Source organism: Anomaloglossus baeobatrachus, chromosome 7 (assembly GCF_048569485.1).
Source record: "Anomaloglossus baeobatrachus isolate aAnoBae1 chromosome 7, aAnoBae1.hap1, whole genome shotgun sequence".
Taxonomy (NCBI): domain Eukaryota; kingdom Metazoa; phylum Chordata; class Amphibia; order Anura; family Aromobatidae; genus Anomaloglossus; species Anomaloglossus baeobatrachus.
In genome coordinates, this window is record NC_134359.1 from 32,928,469 (window position 1) to 32,944,611 (window position 16,143).

The 16,143-nt window shown below is 45.9% G+C and overlaps 1 protein-coding gene across 1 annotated transcript in view; it reads left to right on the plus strand.

Moving 5' to 3' along the window:
* Window positions 1-256: 256 nt before the first annotated feature.
* Window positions 257-16,143, plus strand: part of KIF5C (kinesin family member 5C) — a 74,507-nt gene continuing 58,620 nt past the window's right edge. The window contains exons 1-3 of the mRNA XM_075317182.1: window positions 257-523; window positions 6,511-6,601; window positions 14,376-14,449. Coding sequence (XP_075173297.1) covers window positions 398-523; window positions 6,511-6,601; window positions 14,376-14,449 — 291 coding nt within the window. The 5' untranslated portion in view covers window positions 257-397. The remainder of the gene's footprint in view (window positions 524-6,510; window positions 6,602-14,375; window positions 14,450-16,143) is intronic.

Sequence of the window (16,143 nt, forward strand, 5' to 3'; positions counted from 1 at the left end):
GGGAAAACGCACAAACGTTAATGCGTTTAGTACGCGTGAACAAAAAAAAAAAAACCCAGTATGTGATAGTAACCAAGATAATTTACCTGACGTTCTTCAATTGCTGGAAACCAACTGTGCCCGTCCCGGTGCCGCCCGCTCCCGGTGCTCTGCTCTCCGCCAGTATAGGACGATGCGCACACGGCGCCTCCGTCCGCACCTGCCAGTCACCGCCCAGACTACACTTCCCGTCATGCAGTGCGGCAGGCAGGCGGCGCTGGGGGCGGGGCCCGGGATGCAGGCTGTGGACGGAGGCTGGTGCTGATGCAGGATGGCTGCGCTGCCGGCTGCTCCCAGCCTCTGACCGCGCACGGCGGAGACGCGGCACCGACACCGGGAATTATTCCTCTCAGGGAACATGGCAGATCCCGCCGAGTGCAGCATCAAGGTGATGTGCCGCTTCCGGCCGCTGAACGGCGCCGAGATCCAGAGAGGGGACAAGTTCATCCCGGTGTTCAAGGGCGACGACACCATCGTGGTCGGGGTGAGTGCAGCCACTGTGTGTGTGTGTGTGTGTGTGTGTCTATATATATATATATATGTATGAGCATTTATGTTTGTGTGTGTATATACTGTATGTGTGTATAAATATGTGTTTGTATGTATGTGCATATACGGTATATGTACGTATGCGTGTAAATAAGTATCTATGTGTGTGTGTGTATATGTGTATGTGTGTATATATATATATATATATATCACCAAACATCAGCTGTGTGCTAGGAGGCAGCAACTATGAGTGTGTAAATATATATATATATATATATACATACATATATATATATATATATATGTATATATATATACAAGTAAAATATATCTTTGTACCGTGTTAGCCAGTAGAGATAAAAAAAATTGTTTAAAAGAACTGAGAGTCCTCAGTGGTTGATACCTTTTAATGGCTAACTGAAAAGATGGTAATAATTGCAAGCTTTCGAGACTGCTCAGGTCTCTTCATCAGGCATGGTATAACACAAAATCTGAAGAGTCACATATTTATACACAACAGGTATAAATATGTGACTCTTCAGATTTTGTGTTATACCATGCCTGATGAAGAGACCTGAGCAGTCTCGAAAGCTTGCAATTATTACCATCTTTTCAGTTAGCCATTAAAGGGTATCAACCACTGAGGACTCTCAGTTCTTTTAAACAATTTTTTTTATATATATATATATGTATATATATATATATATGTATATATATATATATATATATATATATGTATATTACAGAGAAAGATACATCAGCTGTATATTATGTATGTGTAGTGTGGATAGTGTGGATGCATATATGCCTCAGCTGTGTATGTATGTAACTGCAGCCCCCTTTATATGCTGACCCCTCCCTTATACAGTACTGGCCCCTGATTTTACCCTCAACCCAGCTGTGTGTGTGTATATATATATATATATATATATATATATATACACATACACACACACACATGTAGCATGTATGCAGAATCTAGATGATGTGTACATCTGGCCGAGGGAGGGGCGCATATATCCACCAGGGCCTGTGCTGAACAATATAGGGCTTCAGAGTGAATGCTGCTGTATATACTAATATATATATATATATATATACACAAACATTGTATCCTGCACTATCAGGGCCTGTGCTGTACGACGCAGGGTGCAGTCATCATGCACCTACATGCAGTATAGATGGAGGGTGCATCCGGCACCTGCGCTGTATAGGGGAGGGGTGCAGACATAATGCAACTGTCTATAATGAGACAGCTGCTGAGTATATAATGGAGGAGACTGGAGGAGGGTGCGTATCCAGAGGGTACAGCTCCAATGCCCATGTATACGTGTGTGTACATGTGAATGATTGTGTGTGTGTTTGTGTGTATATATACTGTATATATACACATATATGTGTGTGCGTGTGTATTTATATACACACGTGCATATACGGTGTGTATATATATATATATATATATATATATGTGTCTGTGTGTATAATGTGTATATATATCCTCTGTAGTGGAGACATGCATTATATCCCTGTGTAATGTGTGTGTATATATATATATATATATTTATCCTCTGTAGCGGAGACATGTACCGTGTCCCTGTATGTGCTCTGTGATATACTTTTTACACTTCTATACAGGGCGGGGGGCGGTGTGGGGTCTGTGTCTGTTTTCCCCATGGGCGGTTTCTATCTGCTGCTATATATTTTGCATATTCTTCTATATGTTGCGGATATGATACATAAAGAACCCGATGAATACAATACATATATACAGGGGGTGGTGGTGTCACTGGTTTATATAAGATCCAGTATATGTCAGATAATGATCTAACATCCACCTACATCATGTTCTCTTATATAAGGGAAAGGGGGGGGTTTCTGGCTCCTGATGTGCAGATGACTATAGGTTGTGGCTGAAGCTTTGGGCTCATTGTTTTATGCCCGGCCTGGAGTTGCAGGGTTAATTAGAGGAGGGGGCTGTTTTTCTTGTATTGATTATACAGGGGTGGGGGGATTCTCAGGCTTCTTCAGCTGAACCTGTAGATGGGGGAGGGGATGATGCTGTGTATTAGGGGTTAACTGGATGGCTAGGACAGGGAGGTCATCAGAGATTTGGGACCTGACCTGCTGGCTGGTATGAGGCTGTGGGGCCACACATGCAGAGCTAGGGCCCTCTGGCACCCTGATTATGGCCCTCTATAGGGGGGATGTGATTTGCTCTGCATTGGGCTCCCTTTATGGGCCCTGTCCCCCTCATCCCAGGTGCCTCGGCCAGGGTACTGTCGTGCATTGTGTGCTGAGCCTGCGGCGGCTCCAGCAGATTATTCCCTGGCAGCTGGGCACATTCTGGCGGATTCTGCTGCAGCCTCAGGATGAAGTCATAGAGCTGAGCATGCTCAGTGCGGCTCCTGCAGAGGACCAGCTGATCCGTGGAGCTCAGCTCCTTCCTCATTGTGGTCCATATTTTCCATCACTAACGAGCCACAAAAAAAACAAAAAAACAGGAATACGATTGAGCCATGAGCGACAAGTAATTACAATATCCAATAATATTTATAAATATTTACAACTAAAGGTTCGACCTTCTAGAATTAATAAAACATTTTGCAACTTTCTTAAAAACAAACAAACAAAAGAAAACCTTAAGATTTTTAGAATTCTGAGATCAGACAGGAACATTTGTTACTTTCTATGCAGGATCTCCAGACTGATACATTGTAATATGGGGCCATTGTGGAGACTGGATACAATCATCTGTGCAGTTTTTAACCCCTGAGTTCCCATCACTCATTTACTTTGTTAGGAAGCGTCTTTTCAAGTTCCGTTATTTTTGCCAAAAGAAGCAGTAAAGCATGTCACACTTTTTTTTTTCTCTGTTAAAATGATTTCATCCTGAATAAAGTCCCATTTGTGACCGCGTTTCGTGCCCCCATCCTGGTGCCATTTTTTGATGTTGCAGGATTTCCATTTTTTTTAATTCCTTTACGGAAAACAATACGCCGAATGTCAGTATAGACATTGTTTTTTTTCACTGAATTGTTCACTGGAATTTTTGCTGTCCTTTACCAAAAAATGCAGTAAAAATAGCCTAATTAATGTATTCAAATTGTCTCTTCAGGGAGGAAGGAGACGAACTCTAGTGCCACCTATTCGCATTTAAAAAGTCAAAAGTGACTCTTTAACGAGCCTTTTCATATGACCTAGTATTTATGCCAGATCAGAACCTCAATTTGCAGACACAGTGTTTCGGGATGATTATCCCTTGTCAGTGCAAAGTATGAGATCTTATCTGGCTTTATGAGAAGTTAAAGTGGGGTCTAAGAGGAGAACTTTTCTCCTTGCGGAGACTGACAAACCAATCTGGCTGTCAGTGGTGTGGAGTCTTATAGCTGCAATGCTCCTCTGGGATATAACCCCGCTTTAGTTTCTCATAAAGCCAGATCAGATCTCATACTTTGCACTGACGAGGGACAATCATTCCGAAATACCGTGTCTGCAAACTGAGGTTCTGATCTGGTATAAATCCTAGGTTATATGAAAGGCTTGTTAAAGAGTCACTTTTGACTTTTAGGATTGCTACTTCCATTAGGTGGCACTAGAGTTTGTCTCCTTCCTTCCTGAAGAGACAATTTGAATATTACCCAGAGGAGCATTGCAGCTATAAGTCTCCTCACCACTGACAGCCAGATTGGCTTGTCAGTCTCCGCAAGGAGAAAAGTTCTCCCCCTAATTCAATGTAAGCACAGATCTTCAAAGGGATGGAATGAAGAAGTATCAATAATGTTGCAGAACTTTCTGGATTTTAAAATATGTTTCTGCTGTGGGCAGAGGAGATTTTGGAAAACGTCATACACAAAGATGGCGCTGAAAAACCTAAAGGTTCTAAAGGAGATTTAAAAAAAAAAATGGTTCTGAGAAAAATCCAGAAATCTATGTTCCATCACCACCGCTCTGGACCATGAGTTATATGTGGCAATGTGATGCTGGAAACTATAACCCCATCCACCTCCTCGTTCCATAGATGCAGGTTATGGCCCGGAGGAAACAGATGGGAGGAATCTGATTTCCATCTTCCTGCTTTTCTCCATTAGGCTGGTAAAGGATGCAATTACTGTGATACCTGCACACACAGGGCAGTGCCATTAATCCTGCACTAACCGGACTTGATGGGCCCCTTAATGTCAAATATCCAGAATACATAGAAAAGATTTGCAAAATACATTTGTGTTTTTTCACGCTGTGCAGCATTTTCTGCTTTTGCAGTGAATTTCATGGAATGGAGGAGAGAAAACCTGTAAAAAGATCTGAAAATCCCAGATTGTATTTCATCCTTGTTGAGGATAATGATGATAATCACTGTTTAGTCCAATATGTGAAGAATCACGTCTTTTCGTATATAGGGACCCTATCAAATGAAAAATGGCCGAAAAAAAATATTTGCAAAGTGACTGTTCAAACCTAACACATCCACCGATGCCTCCTTGTGGAGGGGTTCAGCGCACCTTCCCACTTTCTTGTTTTGCATCTCTCTCCTCCCTCCTCTAATTTGATTCACAGTTTGGGTTTTACAGAGAAAGGTGGATAGAGTGAAACGAGTAGGTGGGAAGGGTGCAGTGGACAGCTTGGCACCGGAAAGGGTGCACTGAGCGCTTGTGCTTAGTTTGTACAGTCATTTTGTGCTGACAGATTGCATAAAAGGGGTTTTCCAGTTCCAAAAAATTTTCTGTTTCCCTAGTTACGGTTTGTTTAAAAAACAAACACACTGTGCATTACTCCCTCTCCCCAGGTTCAGCACTGATGCTTTACTCCCTCTCCCAATGTTCAGCACTGAGCTTTACTCCCTCTCCCCAGGTCCAGCGCTGATACTTTACTCCCTGTCCCCAGGTCCAGTGCTGATACTTTACTCCCTGTCCCCAGGTCCAGCGCTGATACTTTACTCCCTGTCCCCAGGTCCAGTGCTGATGCTTTACTCCCTTTCCCCACATCCAGCGCTGAAGCTTTACTCCATCACCCCAGGTCTAGCGCAGAATCTTTACTTCCTGTCCCCAGGTCCAGTGCTGAATCTTTACTCCCTCTCCCCAGGTCCAGCGCTGATACTTTACTCCCTGTCCCCAGGTCCAGTGCTGATGCTTTACTCCTTCTCCCCAGGTCCAGCGCTGATGCTTTACTCCCTCTCCCCAGGTCCAGTGCTGATGCTTTACTCACCCCACGTCCAGCACTGATGTTTTACTCCCTTTCTCCAGGTCCAGTGTTGAGTCTTTACTCCCTCTCCCCCAGGTCCAGCGCTGATTTTTTACTCCCTCTCCCCAGGTCCAGTGCAGATACTTTACTCCCTCTCCCCACGTCCAGCACTGATGCTTTACTCCCTCTTTCCAGGTCCAGTGCTGATGCTTTACTCCCTCTCCCCAGGTCCAGCACTGATGATCTGCCGCTGTTTCCGCTATTTGTTACTATCTGCAGAGGATATGGCACATCAACAGTCTGTCAGTCAGTTGGTGAACTGTCTGAGTTGATGGCATAAGCTGTTCAGAGCTGCTGAGCTCACTGATTGGCAGTGGCAGAGACTCAGTGTTGGACCTGGGGAGGATGCTTAAAGCACTGTTTTTTTTCCTTAAAAAATAAACTGCATCGGGGTGAAAGGGGTTTTCCGAAATTGGAAAACACCATTTAAGCATCTCTTTAAAAATGCACCATGTATAAAGTCCAAAGATTTGGCCCCTATTGGGGAAAGATCTGCACCTGGGTGGGGGGTATTTAAGTTTCAGGGTATAAGTGACAAGCACCCAGTATAAAACATGTCGTGCCCGTTATGGAGCTGGTGTCCATTTCTTGGAAGGAGAAGCCCTTTGCTGACCTCAGCCATTCTCGCCTGCCTTTGTGCGCCGGGTCTGGAAAGATTAGCGCTGCACAATAAGAAGGTACCCGGGGCCTGGACGACTCCTTTTTGTTTCATTTTTGCTTAAATGTTTTATTTTTCTTTTTCAGCAAGGAAAGCCATATGTCTTCGATAAAGTTCTGCCGCCAAACTCATCCCAGGAGCAAGTATACAACGCCTGCGCCAAGCAGATCGTCAAAGGTGAGCGGATCACATGCCAGGATCACCAGGGGTGGGGAACATTTATGGCTGCGTCTTCTGTGGACTTAGCTGTTCCTGTATGTAGAAGGACGCAGGGACTGGTGCTGTGCAAGGGTTAAATAAATCCACATCGCTAATGCTATGCTGTCACTCAGGGAATAAGGATAGTATCCTTCCTGTGAGGCAGCAACTCCTTGTATCTCAGCTTCCCAGACCTGATGTGTAGGGGGTGGTATAGATGCAGTCCCCTATGGACGAACCTAGAAACGCTTATTACAGTGTCCTCCCCCGAGAAGAGAGACGCAGCAGCGCGCAGCACAGCCACGAGCAGAGGGAATGCAGCAGAAAGGGTCTATTGATTAAATGAGATTATTTTTTGTTAAATTTATTTTTTATCTACAAATTTTTCAGAACTTTTTTTTTCTTAAAAAAAAAAAAAAGAAATCTTGCCTTTTTCACACTGGACTGTCACAGTAGGGGGAGGAGGTGAGCTGTGACATCACCTATTGTGAATGTTGGATCCTGTGTTATCTACTGTATATAGAGATGTTATCAGTCATTGTACTGGAGGAGGAGGTGAGCTGTGACATCCTCTGTTGTGAGTGGTAGATACTGTGTTACCTACAGTAGATAGAGGTGTTATCAGTCATTGTACTGGAGGAGGTGAGCTGTGATATCACCTATTGTGAATGGTGGATCGTGTGTTATCTACTGTATATAGATGTTATCAGTCATTGTACAGGAGAAGGAGGTGAGCTGTGACATCCCCTGTTGTGAGTGGTAGATACTGTGTTACCTACAGTAGATAGAGGTGTTATCAGTCACAGGAGGTGGATGAGGTGAGCTGTGACATCATCTATTCTAAATGATGGATCCTGTGTTATCTACTGTATATAGAGATGTTATCAGTCATTGAACAGGAGGAGAAGGAGGTGAGCTGTGACATCCCCTGTTGTGAGTGGTAGATACTGTGTTACCTACAGTAGATAGAGGTGTTATCAGTCACAGGAGGGGGGATTAGGTGAGCTGTGACATCATCTATTCTGAATGGTGGATCCTGTGTTATCTACTGCATATAGAGATGTTATCAGTCATTGAACAGGAGGAGAAAGAGGTGAGCTCTGACATCCCCTGTTGTAAGTGGTAGATACTGTGTTACTTACAATAGATAGAGATGTTATCAGTCACAGGAGGGTGAGAATGTGAGCTGTGACATCACCTATTGTGAATGGTGAATCCTGTGTTATCTACTGTATATAGAGGTGTTATCAGTCATTTTACAGGAGGAGGAGATGAGCTGTGAGATCACCCATAGTGAATGGTGGATCCTGTGTTACCTATTGTATATAGAAATGTTATCAGTCATTGTACAGGAGGAGGAAGTGAGCTGTGAGATCACCTATTGTGAATGGTGGATCCTGTGTTATCTTCTGTATTTAGAGATGTTAATGAACTGGATGAGGAGGTGAGCTGTGACATTACATATTGTGATTGGTCGATCCCGTGTTATCAATCATTATCCAGGAGGAGGAGGAAGTGAGCTGGGATATCACCTACGTTGAGTGGTGGATCCTGTGTTATCATCTGTATATAGAGGTGTTATTAGTCATTGTCCTGAAGGATGAGGGGGTGAGCTGTGATATCACATATTGTGAATGGTGATTACTCTGTTATCTATTGTATAAAGAGGGGTGATCGGTCATTGTACAGGAGGAGGAGGTGAGCTGTGATATCACCTATTGTGAATGGCAGATCCTCAGTTAAATACTGTATATAGAGTTGTTATCTGTAATTCTTTGTAAAATGATAATGAGACTCCTGAAAAGTAATTTGTAAAGAACAGGAAGTGTAAGCTTAGTATCAGACCTAGTGGGCAGTGTGAAAATGGCAAGATTTCCTTTTTTTTAAACAAAGAAAATGGTATAAAACATTTTAAACAATACATTTAATAAAAAAAAAAAACAGGTAACTTGTTCACTTTTGAAATAGAGCCCTATGTGGTGAACTGTAGAGCTCAGCGTGCAGATTAGGACATTGCTGCCATCTTCCAGAAATTGCACTGTTCCTGCCATACACCGAGTCACATTAATGCTTCAGTGAAGGAACTTAGTAATTTTATTGCATTTTTGATGTTTCCCCTGACGCTTGTTTCGTAGTCTGGTAATATGTGGGGGGGATGTCGGCCCAGCTTCTTTACCAGGCAGTGTCTGGTGCACGTTTTGGTGCTTACAACGGCACTTTCCTTACTTTGGAGTCATCTCACTGATTATGATTAGATGCATTGTACAAAGCTTAATTACCAAGAAGAGGGAGAGGAGGAGATATGCTGTAATTAAAGGCATTCTGCAGTTAAAAGTGGAGGTTACGTAGCAATGCCGGAGCCCCTGCTTGGTAACTATTGATACGCATGGCAGTAGTAAGAAGAGACCTCGCTTAGGATAATATTCTTTTGTTGTTTGTAACATCAGAATGTGTTTTTCATTTGCTGTTTTGTCAGCAAAATTCTTGCATGAACATTTTTTCTGTTCTGTTACATTTAACTGTGCATAATTTCTGTTATCTATGTGCCGTGGCATGGCAGTGTGCATTGTCCCCTGTGTCAGTGGCATTGCAGTGTGCATTGTTCCCTGTGTCAGTGGCATTGCAGTGTGCATTGTTCCCTGTGTCAGTGGCATTGCAGTGTGCATTGTCCCCTGTGTCAGTGGCATTGCGGTGTGCATTGTTCCATGTGTCAGTGGCATGGAAGTGTGCATTGTCCCCTGTGTCAGTGGTATTGCAGTGTGCATTGTTCACTGTGTCAGTGGCATTGCAGTGTGCATTGTTCGCTGTGTCAGTGGCATTGCAGTGTGCATTGTTCCCTGTGTCAGTGGCATTGCAGTGTGCATTGTCTCATGTGTCAGTGGCAATGCAGTGTGCATTGTCTCCTGTGTCAGTGGCATTGCAGTGTGCATTGTTCCATGTGTCAGTGGCATTGCAGTGTGCATTGTTCCATGTGTCAGTGACAATGCAGTGTGCATTGTCTCCTGTGTCAGTGGCATTGCAGTGTGCATTGTTCCCTGTGTCAGTGGCATGGCAGTGTGCATTGTTTCCTGTGTCAGTGGCATTGCAGTGTGCATTGTTTCCTGTGTCAGTGGCACGGCAGTGTGCATTGTCTCCTTTGCCAGTGGCATGGCAGTGTGCATTGTCCTCTGTGCCAGTAGCATCGCGGTGTGCATAATCGCCTGTGCCAGTGACATGGCAGTGTTCATTGTCCCCCTGTGCCTTGACATGGCAATGCGCAATATCACCCTGTTCCCAAGTGGAAGGGGGTTATGCACTAGTCTCCACAGCCTAAAGAGAAGAGAAAGCTTGTACTGGCTTCGGGAGGGCAAAGAAAATAGGCTGTAGACAATGAAGCTGTAGGTCACTTCCAACTTCTGTTACTTGGAGGACATACAGAGCTCACATCCAGCCTATATTACTGGGAGAGACACACAGAGATCACATCCAGCCTATATTACTGGGAGACACACACAGACCTCACATCCAGCCTATATTACTGGGAGAGACACACAGAGATCACATCCAGCCTATATTACTGGGAGACACACAGAGCTCACATCCAGTCTATATTACTGGGAGAGACACACAGACCTCACATCCACCCTATATTACTGGGAGAGACACACAGATCTCACATCTAGCCTATATTACTGGGAGAGACACACAGAGCTCACATCCAGCCTATATTACTGGGAGAGACACACACAGACCTCACATCCAGCCTATATTACTGGAAGAGACACACAGACCTCACATCCAGCCTATATTACTGGGAGGGACACACAGACCTCACATCCAGCCTATATTACTGGGAGACACACAGAGCTCACATCCAGCCTATATTACTGGGAGACACACAGACCTCACATCCAGCCTATATTACTGGGAGACACACAGACCTCACATCCAGCCTATATTACTGGGAGACACACAGACCTCACATCCAGCCTATATTACTGGGAGCCACACAGACCTCACATCCAGCCTATTTTACTGGGAGAGACACACAGAGCTCACATCCAGCCTATATTACTGGGAGACACACACAGACCTCACATCCAGCCTATATTACTGGGAGAGACACACAGACCTCACATCCAGCCTATAATACTGTGTGAGACACACAGACCTCACATCCAGCCTATATTACTGGGAGACACACACAGACCTCACATCCAGCCTATATTACTGGGAGACACACACAGACCTCACATCCAGCCTATAATACTGTGTGAGACACACAGAGCTCACATCCAGCCTATATTACTGGGAGAGATACACAGACCTCACATCCAGCCTATATTACTGGGAGACACACACAGACCTCACATCCAGCCTATATTACTGGGAGAGACACACAGACCTCACATCCAGCCTATAATACTGTGTGAGACACACAGACCTCACATCCAGCCTATATTACTGGGAGACACACAGAGCTCACATCCAGCCTATATTACTGGGAGACACACACACACAGAGCTCACATCCAGCCTATATTACTGGAGAGACACACACACAGACCTCACATCCAGCCTATATTACTGGGAGAGACACACAGACCTCACATCCAGCTTATATTACTGGGAGACACACAGACCTCACATCCAGCCTATATTACTGGGAGACACACAGACCTCACATCCAGCCTATATTACTGGGAGACACACAGACCTCACATCCAGCCTATATTACTGGGAGACACACAGACCTCACATCCAGCCTATATTACTGGGAGACACACAGACCTCACATCCAGCCTATATTACTGGGAGACACACAGACCTCACATCCAGCCTATATTACTGGGAGACACACACAGACCTCACATCCAGCCTATATTACTGGGAGAGACACACAGACCTCACATCCAGCCTATAATACTGTGTGAGACACACAGACCTCACATCCAGCCTATATTACTGGGAGACACACAGACCTCACATCCAGCCTATATTACTGGGAGACACACAGACCTCACATCCAGCCTATATTACTGGGAGACACACAGACCTCACATCCAGCCTATATTACTGGGAGATACACACAGACCTCACATCCAGCCTATAATACTGTGTGAGACACACAGACCTCACATCCAGCCTATATTACTGGGAGACACACAGAGCTCACATCCAGCCTATATTACTGGGAGACACACACAGACCTCACATCCAGCCTATATTACTGGGAGAGACACACAGACCTCACATCCAGCCTATAATACTGTGTGAGACACACAGACCTCACATCCAGCCTATATTACTGGGAGACACACAGAGCTCACATCCAGCCTATATTACTGGGAGACACACACACAGAGCTCACATCCAGCCTATATTACTGGGAGACACACACACAGACCTCACATCCAGCCTATATTACTGGGATAGACACACAGACCTCACATCCAGCTTATATTACTGGGAGACACACAGACCTCACATCCAGCCTATATTACTGGGAGACACACAGACCTCACATCCAGCCTATATTACTGGGAGACACACAAACCTCACATCCAGCCTATATTACTGGGAGACACACAGACCTCACATCCAGCCTATATTACTGGGAGAGACACACAGACCTCACATCCAGCCTATAATACTGTGTGAGACACACAGACCTCACATCCAGCCTATATTACTGGGAGACACACAGAGCTCACATCCAGCCTATATTACTGGGAGACACACAGAGCTCACATCCAGCCTATATTACTAGGAGAGACACACAGACCTCACATCCAGCCTATATTACTGGGAGAGACACACAGACCTCACATCCAGCCTATATTACTGGGAGACACACAAACCTCACATCCAGCCTATATTACTGGGAGACACACAAGCCTCACATCCAGCCTATATTACTGGGAGACACACAGACCTCACATCCAGCCTATATTACTGGGAGAGACACACAGACCTCACATCCAGCCTATAATACTGTGTGAGACACACAGAGCTCACATCCAGCCTATATTACTGGGAGACACACAGAGCTCACATCCAGCCTATATTACTGGGAGAGGCACACAGACCTCACATCCAGCCTATATTACTGGGAGACACACAGAGCTCACATCCAGCCTATATTACTGGGAGACACACAGAGCCTACATCCAGCCTATATTACTGGGAGAGACACACAGACCTCACATCCAGCCTATATTACTGGGAGAAACACACAGAGCTCACATCCAGCCTATATTACTGGGAGAGATACACAGAGCTCACATCCAGCCTATATTACTGGGAGAGACACACAGACCTCACATCCAGCCTATATTACTGGGAGAGACACACAGACCTCACATCCAGCCTATAATACTGTGTGAGACACACAGACCTCACATCCAGCCTATATTACTGGGAGAGACACACAGACCTCACATCCAGCCTATAATACTGTGTGAGAGACACAGAGCTCACATCCAGCCTATAGTACTGGGAGAGATACACAGACCTCACATCCAGCCTATATTACTGGGAGACACACACAGACCTCACATCCAGCCTATATTACTGGGAGAGACACACAGACCTCACATCCAGCCTATATTACTGGGAGAGACACACAGACCTCACATCCAGCCTATATTACTGGGAGAGACACACAGACCTCACATCCAGCCTATATTACTGGGAGAGACACATCCAGCCTATATTACTGGGAGAGACACATCCAGCCTATATTAAAGAGATTTCTATCCTTTTCACAAGGAAAATAGATTAATCCTTGACGTCAAACGTATCAGAAACTTTGGCGCTGGGTGTAGTCCCGCTAAGGATAAGCGTTCACATGCTAGGAGTTGTAGTTGTACGTCCGTATGACATTGGGTAAGGACGTGGGGGAGGGGATCCTTGTTTCGTCCCACTTTTCGCCTTCTCTCCATTGTCTCGGCGGTTCTTTCCTAAATCTGCTGTATGTTGCGTTTCTCCTGTGCTTGCTGAATGTTAATTATTTATGTACGGCCGCGCGCGTCCCTTCCCGGCTTCACTTACTGCTGACATAGCTGCTGGTGGTCTGCCCTCTCCGCCGTCGTGTATGAATGCGCCGTGTTTTCTGACCATTTTCTAGAAGATAATAGGCCCCTAATTACAGGTGGAATCTGGTATTTTCTGCATCAACTGTGGAGTTGGGGAAATTTATGCGCATTTTGTTTTGACTTATGCGGCCATTATCCAACGCTAACACTTGGGGGGGGAGGCGAGCCCTCAATGATAAATTCTGTGTGTGGGGGTGGGGTGCGTCCATGCCCCCCCCCCCCGGATCTGATAGCAGATACTCCAGCGCCTATTGCACTTGGCTGTAAATCAATGATGCAGAAATGCCGCTCTTTGTTCCTTTTCTCGAGATGTTTCAGGAGACGTCAATCCCAAAGCTGGAGACAGGCGGCTTCTAATATCCGGGGAGGGCGGCGATTTCGGCACCTGTCAGAGAGAAGTCATTTGTCGCGGGGAGGGGACGACGATCTGACACCAGATGGAATTGCAACCCATTTTCAGAAATCTGAACTACGAGCCATAAGTGTAAATTCGGCCATGTAATGAATAGTGGCGCGCCGTTTATTCATTTATATAGCGCTATTAATTCCGCAGCGCTTTACATACATCAGGAACACTGTCCCCATTGGGGCTCACAATCTAAATTCCCTATCTGTATGTTTTTGGAGATGTATATTTTTATTATTATTTTACTTACGCTTTTGCCTCTTTTTTTTCAGATGTTTTGGATGGTTACAATGGAACCATTTTCGCCTACGGTCAGACGTCGTCTGGAAAAACCCACACGATGGAGGTAAGGGATGGCAGAGATCGGTGATGTTGGTCCCATCTTATAAACCTACGATAGGCCGACCTCTGGGACCTCCATCGGTCCTAAGAAGGAAGCATTTGAGCATTGTTGGCGCACTGCAGCCTCTAAGTGGGGTACACCGGCACCGCTCTATTGAGTGATTCGGGGCACCCCGTTGCAAGGAAAAATGGTAAAAGGGGAACTGTGGATAATTAACACAGGGACTCCTTCATTCTCAAAGATCAGACCCTCACTGATCCTAAAGTGGCGACTATAGGTGTAAAGCCAGGAACAAGGGTACTCCCATTAAGCGCCGCAACACAGCGGGAACACCAGGGTAACGTCACCCGGGGGAGGACTCCCAGCGAGTGGCACAACACAGCGGGAACACCAGTGTGATGTCACCCGGGGGAGGAGTCCCAACAAGCGCCACAACACAGCGGGAACACCTGGGTGATGTCACCCGAGGGAGTACTCCCAGCGAGCAGCGCAACACAGCGGGAACACCAGGGTAATGTCACCCGAGGGAGGACTCACAGCGAGCGCCACAACACAGCAGGAACACCAGGATAATGTCACCCGAGGGAGGACTCACAGCGAGCACCGCAAAACAGCAGGAACACCAGGATAATGTCACCCGAGGGAGGACTCACAGCGAGCGCCGCAACACAGCGGGAACACCAGGATAATGTCACCCGAGGGAGGACTCACAGCGAGCACCGCAACACAGCGAGAACACCAGGGTAACGTCACGCCAGGGAGGACTCCCAGCGAGCGGCGGAATACCAGGGTAATGTCACTCAGGGAGGACTCCCAGCAAGTGCCTCAACACTGCGGGAACACCAGGGTAGTATCACGCCGGGGAACGACACCCATCAAGCGTCGCAACACTGCGGGAACACAAGGGGAATGTCATGCCGGGGAAGGACTCCAAGCAAGCAGCGCAACACTGCGGGAACACCAGGGTAATGTCATGCCGGGGGAGGGGAGGACACCTGGCGAGTGACGCAACACACAGGGTACACCAGAGAAACAAAGCATCAGTAGGCCCTGGTTCTAGGTAGAGAGGAGCGGGGTCGCCTCCTGACACTCACCTGATGCTGATTTCTACACTCCCTTACACCCCTAGACAGATCCTTCCCCCATGCGCCATCACGTGCCTAGGCCCTTGCTGGCCCTGAATTCACCCTGACTAGTGAAGGCCAATGACACATTAGTCTCACTACTACATTAAGACAACACAAGGAAAGTAAGACAAACAGGAGAGGAAAGACACAACAAAAATCACTCCTTGGATTCTTCTGTAGGAAACTTCACAGCTGAAATGGTAACAGCATAGGAATGAGCTATAGCCAGCATAGGGAGGAGTAAGGAGTGGATATTTATAGTAGAAGTGAGTGTCTGCAGCTGACGTTACAACTACCTGTTAGATCACTGCAGGATAGAAAGGAATCTTATCCCCATCAGCACCAGATGGAATTAAATACGCTCCAACTCAGGGTAAATGATGAGCGGGCACTAAAGAGGATCTGTAATCAACAATACGCTGTGACCTTCTAATCCCAGATCCCCCCGAGATCATGTCAGGTCGTGACACATTCATGACGCCGGCATTGTCTTGCTGTTTGATATCCCTGTGTTGTGTGTGTGACTTTATCTAATAGGTTTGTGTTCTTATATTTAATCCTATTTTATTC